The sequence below is a fragment of the Tachypleus tridentatus genome, chromosome 7, assembly GCF_004210375.1.
Source record: "Tachypleus tridentatus isolate NWPU-2018 chromosome 7, ASM421037v1, whole genome shotgun sequence".
NCBI lineage: Eukaryota > Metazoa > Arthropoda > Merostomata > Xiphosura > Limulidae > Tachypleus > Tachypleus tridentatus.
This window is the reverse complement of record NC_134831.1, coordinates 13,957,171-13,973,720: the sequence shown is the minus strand read 5'-3', so window position 1 is coordinate 13,973,720 and position 16,550 is coordinate 13,957,171. Positions and strand designations below refer to the sequence as shown.

General features: G+C 31.6%; 1 protein-coding gene across 6 annotated transcripts; it reads right to left on the bottom strand.

Moving 5' to 3' along the window:
* Positions 1-7,269: 7,269 nt before the first annotated feature.
* Positions 7,270-16,231, bottom strand: LOC143255158 (anoctamin-2-like). Of its 6 annotated transcripts, XM_076510397.1 has the most exons (7): positions 15,762-16,231; positions 15,445-15,488; positions 14,212-14,362; positions 12,721-12,773; positions 11,554-11,661; positions 9,539-9,644; positions 7,727-8,711 (listed from the first exon to the last, which is right to left on the bottom strand). In XM_076510397.1, coding segments are annotated over exons 4-7 (408 nt in total). In that variant the 5' UTR covers positions 12,723-12,773; positions 14,212-14,362; positions 15,445-15,488; positions 15,762-16,231; the 3' UTR covers positions 7,727-8,519. The 6 variants fall into 6 exon arrangements, 5 of the variants coding, with proteins under 5 accessions (XP_076366513.1, XP_076366512.1, XP_076366511.1 ...); XM_076510398.1 differs by lacking the exon at positions 15,445-15,488 and having other exon boundaries at positions 7,270-8,711; positions 11,554-11,665; XM_076510396.1 differs by lacking the exon at positions 15,445-15,488.
* Between the last annotated feature and the right edge of the window lie 319 nt (positions 16,232-16,550).

The window sequence follows — 16,550 nt, the reverse complement described above, 5'->3', positions numbered from 1 at the left end:
GAAAAAGTCAAATATCGGGAAGAAAAAAGTGTTTCAAAATTAACAGGTTTAATACTAATATTGTGTTACAAGTGTAATTGTAATCATTTTTGACAGCTTTGGAAGTCGAACACGACATAAAATATGTCGGTATGTATGGACATATTTTTGGGGTTTGATTCAGCTCAGAACAGTTATACTGAAACCATATCTTACAGTTACAAAGCCACAGTAGTGCTTTAACAACAGAACTTTAAAACATTAATTCTAGCAATAAAAAATCTGAGGAACGCATATATCTAGTTGTAAAATAAGATGAATACTTTAAAAGACGCGTTCAGAAATGGTTCCAGTATTTAATTCCATCTTGATATGTATTGATTTATTCATTCAACTTTTCAGGCCCGGCATGGCCAAGTGTGTTAAGACGAATAGTGGTATTGACCATCATATTATAACACCCCTGGCTGAAAGAGCGAGTTGTTAGATGTGACTGAGATTCGAACCCGCGACCCTCAGCTCACGAGTCGAGTGCCTTAACTACCTGGCTGTCATTTGGAGGAAGGAAAACAAAAAAATTCAGAGAAGGGTGTGGATGATAAAAGGTTATTGTGATTCATTGACAACACGTAGGTAAAATGGGAGAAAAGAATCAGCTTATGCTACCGAGAGAACAGATGAGGGACACAACTGGCAGAACAGGCGATATAAAGGGGTTAGCAGTTATAACGTTTTTGCCTTGCATATATACTAGGTGTAAAATAGAGGCAGAGAAAAGCTTAGCATAGGAAATGAGTGTAGAAGCAGTTACAATGGTAGATGTATAACAAATAAAATTGATGACTTCAGGAAAGTGCATGGTTGGAATAGAGAAATTTGATATGAGACAACTGAAAAATGGTTTTCATGACACAAAATCTTTGAAATATAGGGTTACAGGCTATTTAATAGGAATAGAAAGTACAAAAGAGGGGAGGGGTGGCATTATATGTAATATCTGATTTAGATCCTGTAGAGATTGAGGATATCAAAGACAATACCAAGGAGATTGAATTAATCAGGATTTTATTAATCATTATAAAGCGAAAAAAAAAACTTAGCGAGAATCTGTTATAGACCATTAAATGATACTTGAGAAATTAGTGAGAAACTTTCATTGAAATTAAGATTTCAACTGTGAACTCTACAACATGGTTTTGTTAAAATATACATATTTATATATAAATATATTAAATATTCGGAAATTCTCTTGAAAATAAGTAGCTAATTAAATATTGATATGTATCAAATTTATGATATTTGCTAACAAGATTGATAAAAACATTTTTCTGTCCCAAAACCAATATATTTTGTTTGTTTATTTGTTTTGAATTAAGCCCAAAGCTACACAATGAACTATCTGTGCTCTGCTAACTAGAGGTATCAAAATCGGGTTTTTAGCGTTGTAATTCCGCAGGCATACCGCTGAGCCACTGGAGAGCGTAATTATAAGAATTGTGATACTTTTATATAATTTGTTTCCTCACGTAAAGTGTTAACCATCTTTGATCTGTAACTACAGGAAAGGCAGTTATTTAACAGTACTCACCGCCAACTCTTTAGCTACTCTAATCGAATAGAAATATTTGGTAACTTTTATAACGCATACAGGGCACGTTTTTGTGATAAATAAGAGTTAACATAAAAAGAATGTGGTTTGTGTAATTAGTTCGATGTTTCACAAAAATCAATGAAAGTAGGTCAGGTGGCCCCGCAAGAACAAAGATTAGGGAAATTATTACACGGATTTCGTCATATAAATTAATTAGAAGTGTGCAGTTTGTAGTAGTGATGTATATTAGATAATGTACATTTCCTATCCCCCCGGGACCTGGCATGGCCTAGCGCGTTAACACGTGCGATTCGTAATCTGAGGGTCGCGGGTTTGCGCCCGAGTCGCGCCAAAACATGCTCGCCCTCCCAGCCGAGGGGGCGTTATAATGTGACGTTCAATCCCACTATTCGTTGGTGAAAGAGTAGCCCAAGAGTTGGCGGTGGGTGGTGATGACTAGCTGCCTTCCCTCTAGTCTTACACTGCTAAATTAGGGACGGCTAGCACAGATAGTCCTCGTACAGTTTATCTCGAAATTCAAGACAAACCAAACCAATAGTTCTAAATTGGGATGATGGCAGAAAGCATTTGTACCTTTGTTAAAATATATATTCCCTAATGCATTGTTACGCGAAAATTCTGAAATGGGTGAACAACGTTAATGAAAGTAAATAAAAAATAGTAAATTATGTATTCTATCTTATTAATGTTAAGAATAAATAACAAATCTCTTCAGCTGTATAAGAATCTATATAAATTCGCTGGATCTAAAATTAACTTTCCTTCTCAAACCTCTTTCTTACTGTATCTTGCAGTTGTTAGCTCCACTGAAAAGTATTGCTATTTTACAAACACTTTTATTCACTTGACGTGAGTTCTCCTTTAGGGCTCTACGGCTAGTGAGTACATAATATAAATATAGAAATTCTAATTTATAATTTTCGTCTAATTGAAGTGCATTTTATGGAATTATACGATTAATCGCTGTAAAGTGGGCTGTAGTTATCTTTCGGGATGGGAGAGAGCGTCGTTGGTCGTTTCGTCACATATAAAATTGTAGACTGACAATTTATGATCCGAACATTAGCCCGGCATGACCAGGTGGGTTAAGGCGTGCGATTCGTAATCTGAGGGACGCGGCTCGTATCCCCGTCGCGCCAAACATGCTCGCCCCTTTATCCGTGGGGGCGTTATAATGTGACGGTCAATCCCACTATTCGTTGATAAAAGAATAGCCCAAGAGTTGGCGATGAGTGATGATAACTAGCTGTCTTCCCTCTGGTCTTACACTGCTAAATTAGGGACGGCTAGCGCAGATATCCCTCGAAAAGCTTTACGCGAAATTCAAAACAAACATTCAAATATTATTGTTTCAGTCTGTTGGTAATACATAATTACATTAATTTGAAAGGTTAATTGCTAAACAGAAATGGTCTGGGGGCGAATTTTCTAATTTGAAATTTAGAAGAAAAAAAATCACTGGTTATTTCCTAATGTTGAAACATGGCGATTGTTGGAGCATTAATATTAGCTCTTCTTTTCTTAAATGACGAAATAATATATTTCTGAGACGTTTTTAGGTTTTATTGTGTAACTTCTAGTTCACGATTTAGTTTTCACATATTTTATTCTTCGCACGCAGTTTTCTGTAATTTAATGTATTCACATTTGCTACGGAATTTTTGCTCAATTTCAGAATGTACAAGTTTTTTTCATGATTAACTGGAGTGTCACTACATTAGTTAACTGGACTACTTTCTATCTATGGCATTTTGGTAAGGTAACTGTTATTTGTTTTAATAAACAAAAAAATAACAAAGCTGCTGACAATTTGACAACTGGGAGGTTAGACATCATCACAGTAGAGCAGAATCATCAAAAATTGTTTGTTCTCAAAGATGGTAAAAGAAATCTCACTCATGAAAGGGAATATTGAACTTACGGTTATGAACTCTCTTGGATACCGATTTTGCAATGTAAAACGGTGTTCTGTACATCGCTGGAGGAGGTTCGACGAGAAGAAATAAAACACTTTTTAAATGCGCCTCCGGTGGGTCAGCGGCATGTCTGCAGACTTACAACGCTAAAACCCGGTTTCGATACCCGTGGTGGGCAGAGCACAGATATCCTATTGTGTAGCTTTGTGCTTATTACAAAACAAAATCTTTTAAATGCAACTGATATTGAGAAAAGTGGTAGATGCTCTTCGAGCGATAGAAAACCTTGAGTGTTCTAGAATATTGTCAAATTCAAGATGTACCAAACTGTCTGTTCAAAAATAACTAAAAAGACACCTAATGTCCAGTATATGACAATAGAATCTAAAGAAAATATACTTTGCTGTAGCTTGGTGCTGATTTTTGTGATACAAAGCGCGATATGATGACGTTCAAAGGGTATCAAGGAGAAGAGCAACTCCTGGTGAAGGGTGGGGCAGGTGAAAGCTGTCTCTCAAGTGGTTTGATGACTTTTTTTGTCACTGTTTTACACGTACTGGACGTGGTAAACATGAATCCAGAACAAGTTGAATTTTTCTACGTGGTATTCTTGAAATTATTACACTTCTTTCACGGACGTGATCCTCTCAATGTATGAAGAACTCTGGGTTTCAGGATATTTTTCAACATTCGTCAGCGATTAAAAAATGTGTAGCGGTTTCCTCAGTGTTCTTCACTCGTGTGAATAAATCGAAATTATTTACTAAAATTATTTGAAATAAGAGTCGGATTTAAAAGTAATACAAAATCTTAACACCCGTTATACAAAACGTCAAACTGACATAATATCTCGCGCCCGAGTCGCGCCAAACATGCTCGCCCTCCCAGCTGTGGGGCGTTATAATATAACGATCAATCCCACTTTTCGTTGGTGAAAAGTAGCCCAAGAGTTGGCGGTGGGTGGTGATGACTAGCTGCCTTCCCTCTAGTCTTACACTGCTAAATTAGGGACGGCTAGCACAGATAGCCCTCGAGTAGCTTTGTGCGAAATTCCAACAACAAACAAACAAACAGACATAATATCACGTAACGTTTCACCAAGTTAACTTATAAAGATGTTGTGACAATAATTTTACTCAGCGTATCCGATAATAAGGAATTCTTTTAAAAACAACCCTTATGTTGCACAAATTATTTGTAATTATGCCAAACAAAATCAAATTATATAAAGATAAATAATATTTCATAAATAGTGAGAAATAAGAAACAAGATATTTATTAATAACAAAATATTTAATTTCTCGCAGAACTTACTCGCTTCGCTTCTTCTTTGTGGGTATTTGGGTATGTTTAATTTTAAATACCCAGGACAGTCAGGTGCACAGGACCTCTTCCTCCATTCCTAGTTTTCATGTCGGCTACTTGTAGGAATTTGTTGTTGTTGTAGATTTTGGGCCAGAGTATTCCACAATACTCCAACCTTTTCAGAGCAATGTCCATGTCTTGTGTTGCCCTTTTTTCTTCCTTTATCCACTTTTTTTTACTTCTATTCCATTTTATTTATATTTCTACTCGTTTTTTCACTTATATATATATATATTTTCCCTTTTTATATATATATTTATAGGAAAAATTAAAATAATAAAGAAAAAGAAGAAAGGAAAGAAGAGAAAAAAAATGAATAAAAAGCATAAAAAATAAAACTAGTTTTAAGTGTTTAGTGTATGGAAGCCAGCTTGATTTATATTTCTTAAATATATATTTATAGGAGAGAGGTACTTAGGACTATGTTCATCATGTACGTAGTATCTGTCGAGATCACACATTAAAACATTTTTTATGCCAATTTTTATTAAAATAGTTTAGTGCATGATGCAAGAGTCTTTCACATATTGGCTCAACGTTTGCATACTTGTGCATGAAGTACTTGTGCGTGGTACTTTATAGGCTGAACTTGAGATTGAATTTTGTATTTTTTGTACTTTCTGTAATTGTTTTTGTTATGATTATCCAGGCAGGAGATGTGTATTCTATTATAGGTCTAATGTATGTTTTGTAAATGTTTATTATATTATCAGGTAATGTACCTTGATTTTTACCTGAAAGACTTCCATAATTTGCTCTTTTCCAGATTCTGATCAGGATATTGTTTGTGTGCTGTATCCACGTTAATTTGGTATCATAAGTTAATCCTAAAAATTTAGCAGAAGTAGCAGTCTGTAAGTGATCCATTCATGTATAACTTTGGTGGATCTTTTAATTCTTTTTTCAGTTTATTTAATCTGCTGAATAATATTACTTGGGTTGTTGGAATATTTATTTTTATTCCATATGTGTGGCAGAATTATTCAAAATTATTCAGGACTGGTTGGAGGTTTGTTGCTGCTATTGAAGAAGTGGGGTCACTTTTCCATACCGCTACACATCGTCAGCAAATTGTGATGCAAAACATAAATTTAGGTCCGATAGAGGCATATTATTCACATACATGATAAATAATATAGGGCTAACTACCTTTCCCTGTGGGACTCCTGCCTCAAATGAAAACGGCTGTGAATGGGGCCCACTCGCTAATTTTACACAAACTTCCATGTAAAGTAGATAGCCAGCAAATAATTAATTCCTTAGGGTAAATCCATTTTCGTTAGCTGCTGGCGTAATCCGTTATGCCAGACCATGTCAAATGCTTTCTCAATGTCAAGAAAGCAAGCTACAGTACATTCGTTTTTTGTTAAAACTGTCTGTAATTGGTTCTGTTAATCTGATCAGGTGGTCTGTAGTTTGTCTTATTTTCTAAATCCGTTTTGAATTTCGGGTAATTTTGAACTTACTTCTAAGTATATAGATAGTCAGTTACTAATTATTCTTTCTAAAATTTTGCCGATGCAACTGGTTAGGATAATTGGGCGGTAATTATTTGGTTTCTTTGCTTCTTTCTGGAACATTAATATTACTGCTTCCTTCCAAGAAACAGAGATATATCCGGCTAATAATGATAAATTAAATAAGGCTGTTAGGTGTTCATATAATTTCTGAGTACCATGTTTTAGAACAGCTTGTATACCATCTTCTCCAGGAGATTTGTTTTTTGTGTCTTTGATAGCTGTTAGTATTTCCGTTACTGTTATATCTTTTATTAAACTAGCTCGATAGACCAGAAGGTTTGCTTTTGAATTTTGCGCAAAGCTACACGAGGACTATCTGCGCTAGCCATTCCTATTTCAGCAGTGTAAGACAAGAGAGAAGACAGCTAGTCATCACCATCCACCACCAACTCTTGGGCTACTCTTTCACCATCACATTGACCGTCACATTATAACGCCTCTACGGCTGAAAGGGCGAACATGTTTCGAACCGGCGACCTTCAGATTGCAAGTCGATCACCTGAACCTCCTGGCCATACCAGAGGGAGGGTGACTTAACAACGTCACTCACCCTCAACTCTGGAAATATTCTTTTATCAACATTGACCGAATATAAACTAAGAGTTAACATGAGTCTATGATGACAATCCAATAAGTAAGGTTTATATATATGTGTGATGTCGGTGTGCAATAGTTTTCGAGATGTGTTATTTGTGCCAGTGTACATGAAGTTGAGCCTGAAATTAAATGTAGCCTGTAACGACAGTTTTCATTTGATAAAGAAATGAATTAATTTGATATCGTTCCATTGCTGGGACATAGTTTGGACATTTAAAGAAACATAACAGATGAAATACTTCTGAAGATTAAAACATGAATTTAAAAAAAAGGCAAAGTCTTTAATAATAATATATTCAGAATTTTCATTTTATCTTTGTTACACGAACTGGGAACTTCTTATTCAAACTAAAAAAAATATGTTTAAATGCGAGATGTTAGTTAGTAATTTTGTAAATGAAATATGTGAAACAAACCTACGACACTTGTAAGTTCTGCTCTAAAACATGTTACATCAGGTAATAATACTAAATACTTTAGTAAATAAGGTTTAATTTCATTTATTACAAATGAAAAATACTTCATAATTATGCACACATCAACAAATATTTCTTCAGAAATGCTCATAAATTTTAAACAATAAAATATATACAGAAGTAAAAGTTGTAATAATTAAAATAACTGGTTTAAAATTCACATAAAGAAATATTTTGTAACAGTTACAACTGGCATAATAAAATGTTTTAATTTTACATGACAAGAGACAATGTGTGTAAACATCTATATAATCTAAAATTACTGATGATTGAAATAACCACGAAATATTTCACATGAAATGTATGTTTAAAGAAACACTTATGTCAAAAATGCTTTTAAAAAAATCAGCCCATCTTAAAGAGAAGTAACAAAACTAAAGATCCATTACTTTAAAAAATGAGTTTTGTACTTCATAATTTTCATTCACCCTCATGAGTGATTCAAATTATTATTAAAGGATGTAAACAGGTACATAATTTAACACAAATCTGTTCAAAAACTGAAGTTGTATCCAATACATCTAGATAAATGTTCAATATTTTTTAATAATGCACACATTTATAATAGTAAGTACCAATTCATAAACTGAAGTTTTCGCTAAGTTCAAATAATTTTCCTTCGAGTAAATATTAATGTTTGGAGTTAATCAAATAACTTTAGTTTCTCTTCATTACAATTATATAAAGAAATTTAATCTGTTGATAATCTGACAGAATACTTAAAAAAAACAACTGATAACCAACGTATACTGAACACTGATAAAAAACAACAACACACACACAAAACCAGCATATTCACAAACTTACCACTGGTATACTTGTATCTTCCTACCTGGCTATTTTATTTTCTAGAATGACCCACCAACCTTATTGCCTTACTGAAGTTTAGAATCTTGTTTTACCAAGTTTTGATCAGTTGAAGAACCTGCTAACATGCAGTATGCACACTTACACAAGCCATAACCTCTAACTATACTCTCTTACTTATTCACACACAAATAAAAATATATACTAACTAACAAACAGAATATTCACAAACTTACCTTTGGTCTACTTACTTGTATCTTCCAACCTGGCTCCTTTTTTTTTTTTTTTCATTCAAAGCAAGATACTTTGCTTTTCTTAGTTCATGTTCAATAATCATATCATTGATGATATGATTTTCATGCCTGATCTGAAGATTCACAGACTTTGGAATGTCAGGGATCAACCAACAAATCAAAGATGAGATGATAAATACAAGACACTAAAAAAAAGTAAAAACATGATAAGTTTCACTGGAGCAATTTTTAAAACATAATCCTTTTACATAACATTGTTTAACCAATACAGATTATAAAACTTTATGAACAATGATTAAATCATGAATTTTTCTTAAATTACTAATGAGCATGTACAGTCATTCAGAACAGTATCAGTGCTACACAATTAGAAAAACATTACACTGGATGAACAGAAGCCACAAAAAAAATCTAACACTTTTAGAATTGGGTAATAAAAAGGATAGTTTTATAACAAAAATGATTAATCCATCCATTTTGTGAAGGATAACTTAGTAAATGTTACTGAAGCTTTTAAAAACATTCTAGGATTGTCCTGGCTGAAGTAAAATGTATTACCAATTATAGCCAATTTATGTTGCTTCATTAAAAACAACTGTACATCGTTATAATGTTTATACATTTTCAGTTGCAGTAAATGTTAAAAAGTTTCCAACTCCCTTGAAGTTAATTTAATACAGCATTTCTCAACTGGTCCTGTGGGTTTATGTACATCAAAACATGTGCTTAGCTTCCTCAAAAAAATTTAAATTACAAATAAAAGGTGATTTAGTAAAAGCTATTCACACTTTATATTTGTTTTGAAAACTTTGGTTAAATAAAAGTCTCAGGTTTGTTCTACAATTAGCATTTAAAAATATTCCATATTTTGAAGAAAGAAAGTTGTATTTTATGTCCTAAAGTGAAAGATACTGTAAATTGATTTATTTTAATATAAACTAAAAAATGAACTGTAAATGTAATTAAGTTTGATTAAAAATAAGATCTATAATTTGAAAAAATTGTTTCCAACCGTAAAATTAAAAACGAACATCAAGCAAGTTGTAGCAAACTGCCAATATATTGACTTATATTCATATTTGTTGTTTGCTGTTGGAGGCTCTCTATGGTCTTGGTACCTGAATGAAGAAATCATGAAATAAAATGACCTTAAAATAGAAGCCAGCACTTTAAACAATTTATTTTATAGAGGATGTTTTGCATTTTATAAATTTTCAACTTTACCTTAAAACTGTTATCTGTACTCAGTCAAGTTTTTTGAAATAAAGTTAACTTTCTAATCTAACTTAAACAACTAAGTACATTTTGTGCTCTTATATGAACAGCAATATGCAAGTTTGCATATGCAATATCTAATTGTTAGAAATTAATTCTACAGTTTTCTTCCAAAAAAGTTTCTTTGAAATCCTATTGAGTGAGGAGATTTTGCTGGAATTTTGTGAATCTGATGTCTGGAAAATTTTAATCGATTTGTACCAGCAGAAAAGTAATTTCATCATCCAAGTGTTTTGTCTTCAAGTTCTATTTGTGTTTTATTTGAACAATTTTTGTGTATCAATCCTGAAATACAGTCATTAAAAGAGTTAGTGTAGTTGTTTCAAATGTTGCTGAAGTCAGTAAAGTTCTCTCTCTTGAAGATGTATAACTTTTTAACTGCACAGAAAACAGAATCTAGAAACAAACCTTCCATCTTCCTTGGATAAAAATATGTTAAAGTTTTGTACAAATGTTACTTCTTTTGGAATAAAAAATAAAACCAATGGTGAATATTATGAAATCTCTTGTAATTATTTTTATGTTTATAGAAGGATAATAAAATTTCTGTTTTGTACTATGAATAATTATGTTACATTAAAAATATTGAATTACTTGAAAAAATTGTAAAATAACTTTCAGTTAATAATGCACAAATTCACAACATTTTTTTGTCTAAACCCATCAGGCTAGCTTCATGAAGTATTGGCTTTGACTGCCAAAACAAAAAGAAACTTGCCTGATTTATGCATAGAAAACACTCTTTTTCTTAGTTTTATAAATACAACCAATTGTCCAACAGCAATATAAAAGAGAGTTACACAGATTTCTTGAAAAACAGAAGATAACAGAAGGGTTTGTCATTTGGGTTGAAATTTTATATTCTGGGTTGTTAGTATCTACTATATATATGTTTCTAACTGGTTGAACAATCTGAAACCCTCACAAGAGAAGAGAAAAAAACTTGTAAATGAAAAGTCAGAGCATCACCAGATTGTGTAGAGAAGTACAGACTGAGAACATATTTAAATATTCATTTTTTAAGTTAAGAATTAAATTTTATGTAATACTAATATTTAAGTTATAAAGTATCTTTTTTGTACCAAGTTTAAAAATATATATAAGTGATTAATTAACCCTTTATTGTAGTTTAATGCTAGATATCACCTACAGCATTATATTTGCACATGCCAAACATCCACCATACGTCATATATCTAAAATATCTATGCATACTAGATATCATCTTTACCAATACATTTAACCATGCTAGACATCATTTCCACCCATACATTTTACATGATAGACATCATCTGTACCCATCTATCTATGCATGCTAGGCATAATTTCCACCCACTTATACATGCCAAATGTATCATGTTGCATTCAATTGCCTTGCATCTGGTTCATTATGGTCAAAATGTTGTTGCAGTGATGGAAAATACTTCCATGGATGATAACTTTGAAACTAATTCAATAAAATGGTTGCACCTTGCACAATTTGATATCCCATGTCAATAGGGTTAAAGTTTGAATCTATGTAAAATGGTTGTAACTTGTGCACTTTCATATCCCATGTCAGTAGGATTAATGTTTGAATCTATGTAAAATGGTTGTGATTTGTGCACTTTGATATCCCATGTCAGTAGGGTTAAAGAGACACCACACTGGTATCCCAAGTTGGGTTAAAGACACCACATTGGTTCTTAATCACACATACATTGTTTTTTATTCTCAGTTACTTTGAAACAATAAAGCAAAAATTAACACTTACTTGCAGTATTCCACACTGGCGTCAGTTTCAGAAAGAATATTCATATCAACAGAAAAGTTACTGATACTGAAATCTGACAGAGTAAAGTTCAGAAATCCATTCAGTGACCTATCTGGTGAAATGAAAAATGTATAGAATATTTTATCAACCAAACTCGAAGTAAAGGTGATGATCAATGTCCGAAAAGTGAGAATATAGAATTAACAGTTCAGAAAATAACATATTTTCACCTTAAATAATATACTGTATCATTATTTAGTTTGATAGTGTAGGAACAAACCTTATTAAGTGTTTCACACCATTAAGTAGATTTGACAATGTAGAAAAAAATATTCACATATGTAAACGTCATAGTACACAGTTAACTAGGTTTGACATTGTGGGTAATGATGAAATTCACTGTGTTAAATGTCTATTGCATCACTAACCATGCTTGATAGAACAGAAAATAATATCATTTTCATCTTAAATTTTTTACTACATCATTGCTTTTTATATTAAATGAACATCAATTTACTATATAGAATTATTATACTATATAATTCCAACATGGAGTAAAAATATGGTGACACTGTACTTCAAGTGATTAGAAAGGTTAAAAATCATTTATTGTTTCTGTTGACATTAATTGTAAAACATTATAAACTCCTGTCTCTTCATGATAGTAACAATTAAGTCTTCATATTACACCAAAATTGTGATGGATCAACACCATGACAATTCTTTAATGCACAAAATTTGGTCTTTAATTAATAACAACCGATAGTCAGTAGGTGTAAACCTGTAAACTGACTCATAAAAAGAAATCACATCAATGTATTTTATAAACCCACTAAAGGTGCTTTAGAAAATCATTGCAGAAAAAATACAAGTACACAGAAATTCTAAAAGAAATCATATTGAGTAACAGTTTTGGAACTGACCTATACTTATAACATTAACTACAGTAATTTAATAGTCACCTTGAACATCAAATGTTTTTAAAAATAATTTTATAATTTAGATAAAATTTGAAAGGAAATGCAAAGAGTTGATTTCACTTATAAAGATTCCAATATCATTCATGTGTATGAAGTTTTCCTTTATCACTGTAATCAATGTAATGGTATTACTAACAGTTAGTGTTAAGAACAAGTACAAACATTGCTCATAATTCTCTGTACTTACATTTGTGATGACAGAAATCTTTCCAACAGAATTAAGAATTCTGTACCATATTCCTATCAAAATAGAATCAACCTATTAGGATAACTGGAATATATTTCAATAACTTTACTCTCTAAATCTTTTTATTATTTTTTTGCTTACAAAACAATTCTCTTTCATTAACATTATATTCATGTATAAAATGGATTATATACAAATATATCTCAGCTAAGTTATGAATTAAGACTTGTCACTAAAGACTTATCAGAAGTTATTAACTCTAATAACTCTTCTGTGTATATTTAGTGTAAAAAAATCAAGGTTTGAAATAAAACAAACTTCAAAGTATGAATATTACTTTATTCACTATCTGGGTAAGTTGAATGTCATAATGATAATGAAAATACCTAAAAGGCTAAAATCCAAATATTTCTTACAACTGATTGGTTTACACACGACTGTCAGAGTGATTGTTATTATTTACTAATATCAGGCCTCACTCAGTTAATGGAAAAGTGTTTGTATGTTATGAAGTTTTGTATCACAACATTATTGTCTACATTTTAAGAGCTTCAGACTGTGATTTCTCTGTTTTAACAGATTTACCATTATACATTTGTTTTAGTACCTACGCTTGTTTCATAATAGTTTTCTTTTTTGCATGTGATGTATATTGTTGGCCATGTATTGCACAAGTCCCATCTGTTCTTGAAATTTGTAGAAGATTTTCAAGAGTAAGATTTAATATTTATTTATTTAATGAAAATACTAGCATCTTCCAACTTTGGTGAGTATTCTAGAAACTCACAATAAACTATATAAACCAACATGCCAAGAGCAGGAAGAATATTATTAGTCAGTTAAAGTCAGTGTGATATAGGCCTCAGAAGAAAAAATTGTGATTAACACCAATTAATCACAAAACTACAAAACTGGAGACCAGGTACGTAGTAGATTTTGAACATTACAAATCATTCAATTTCAGCACATTAATTTGGGATATTATTTTTTCTACAAGAACATTAAATAGCATTCTTGGAAAAAGTCAGCTTTTAACCAGTGCAAAGCCATCCAAGATAGCCAGCTTAAGTGAGGTGTGACAGTCTCAACTTGGATTGAATTTCCTTGTTATGGGCCTGGACTGTCGATAAAACATCGAGTTCTAGATCATATATAAAACTCAGAATTGTTGCTAAACCTCTTGTACCTAAACCCTAATTTGTAATAACTGTTACTATAAATTGTATCGTTTTTCTATTTTCAATAGAATTGTGTCAAAAAAGAAAATAGTACATGTCAATCTTGTTGGCAAATATATTTTAATACATACTAACATTTAAATAACAACTACATTCAAATTACTGATTATTTAGAGCAATAATACATAATGTATGTAACATGATAAATCAAGAGACTTGTCTGAAATAAAAAATGTGTAACATTGTTAATTTAACTTCATCTTAACAGACTTAAACCAAACAGCTTACTGTATTCACCACACTGTGCACTCACCAATGTTCTTAACTCTTTCTGCCACAGGTTGTCGTAATAAGCGAATAAACTTCCTAGCACCGAGCCTGATTTTTATGATGATGTTCAGCATAGCAAACAATGGTGCGAGGAAATGTAGCCACAAAAATTGTGGAAAATCCAAACTGCAACACTACAGAAGGATAATAAATTACAAAAACGTTTATTAACTAAACTGTACATTTAATGTTTAAGGAAGTTCTTATGATTTAGACAGTTAAATATAGTCTAAAGTTACTGTAATTAATGGACTACAATAACTATAATACATGTGGTGACTCCTGGAAGTATCAAACTTTAATAATAGAGAAAATCTAACCTAATGTAGTAGATTCAGGTCTAGAGGTGGTTGAATAAGAGATTTAATTTCTAGTTTGACATAAAAGTCAATACAGAAACATTAATGTCAAAATCAAGTAGCATATTAATCATGTTTCATTTAAAAAACAAACAAACTAAAACACAGACAAGGACCTATAAAATTGCTGTTCCAGAAAATACTAATCATTGAGGTGGTGTAACTGTTTTACAGGTATTTAATAAATGTTTCCTCTATAGATTACACTGTTCTGAAAAAAAGGTGAAACCCATAAAACTAAAAACAATTTCTTTGTTTGTTGTTAAATGTGAAGTTGTACAATGTGGAATTTGACCCATAACCACAGCAGGAATCAAATGATTAATCTTAGCATTATAACCCTTCAGGCTTAGCAATGAACACAGTTCATATCAATTTCTACATCATCAAAAAACTTTCTAAATGCTGCTCCAACTACTGTTTTCACATACATTATTATCATATCACACATTTAATATTTACTGTTAATTATACATTAACTACTTAAAAATATTTTAAACTATGTTGGAGGAACTTAAAATAATATATCATTCATTTCCATAGCAGCCAATTACTCAGTTAACTTGAATAAGAATAACTTGATTTTAAGGCTGTTGAATAATGTACAAACTACAAGGTGATTGTCAAAGATTTAACATTTTTCACAGACATGGAAAAAGTACCATTTTAACGTGTTCAAGTTTTTATGTACAACATATTTATCTATTAATGTAATTATTTTCATATCATTATTTTAGTTCAACTTAAGCCTTACTCATTTTCAGATATACACCAAAAAAGACCAATTTGTTCTTGGTTTATTAAATTGTAGTCACTCTCCCACTGAGTGGGTGCATGGTTTTCATGAACACACTCACCCTTTTTACACACTGACCATTTCTTGTAAAGCCGTAACAGCCATCTTGATAAATACAAAAATATTTTTACCTAGTTCTAAAATAAAAACAGGTTTTGTTGCTGACATGAATGTATAAATAATGTAATTTTACATACAATCTGACTTATTACATGTTTGACTGAACATTAATAAACTTCAAATCTTGAAAACATCAAAATGACTTTTTGAAAAAAAACTACAACACAGTTCGTAAGTCTCAAAATGAGCCAACTGTCATAGAAAATGCTCTTACATGCAATTATTACAATAAATATCTATTTAAACTAAAAAACTTACAGAACACCCATTTCCACCACGGCGTTAACGAACTGCTTCCCTACCACAATTATAGATAACTGCAAAGAGAGTTCAAACAAACACCATCCTGTTCCACACTTGAAGGAAATGTAGAAAAACAGTTTCAAAATTATTGTGGCAATACCACTTTATAAAATATCTAAGAAAGAACACAAGACTGAAAAGTACAATAAGATATAAGTTGGTGAGCAAGAGTACTCATAACTTGTTCAGGACCAAATGGTCCAAAAAAATAAAGTTTCAAACCTAAAAATTTAAAGAATATGTGTGTCTAACATGAAAAACTGTGCAGAGATTGATTCTTCATAGTTTTAACTTTCTCACAACAGGCTCAATCCCAGGAACTGACATAATAATTATTCTGTGCTTGTTAAAGAATTACGATATATTCACATCATTTGGCAGGCTTTATGTAAACATAAAAAGTTTTTTGCACACCAAAGATTATATTTTTTAATGGAGTATTTTTTACTAAAAATGTATCTGTGAATACTTACATATGTATAGATATATAAATAGAGAATTTCTGTATACTAGTCTGAGTGTTGATTTCCATGTTTAGATTAAAATACTTTTCTTAGACTCAAAATTTCTGACTTTTTTTCGTGTAATATTTAAACCTAAAGCCTTGTCACTGGTGTAACCCCTGAAGCAGTAAAGAAACACTGTCTGGAAGGACTTTAAATTGTGATATTAAACTACTTAGGTTTATACTAAATAGTTTTATGATCATAATAGTGTGTGTTTGTATATACATTGTTAAATTTT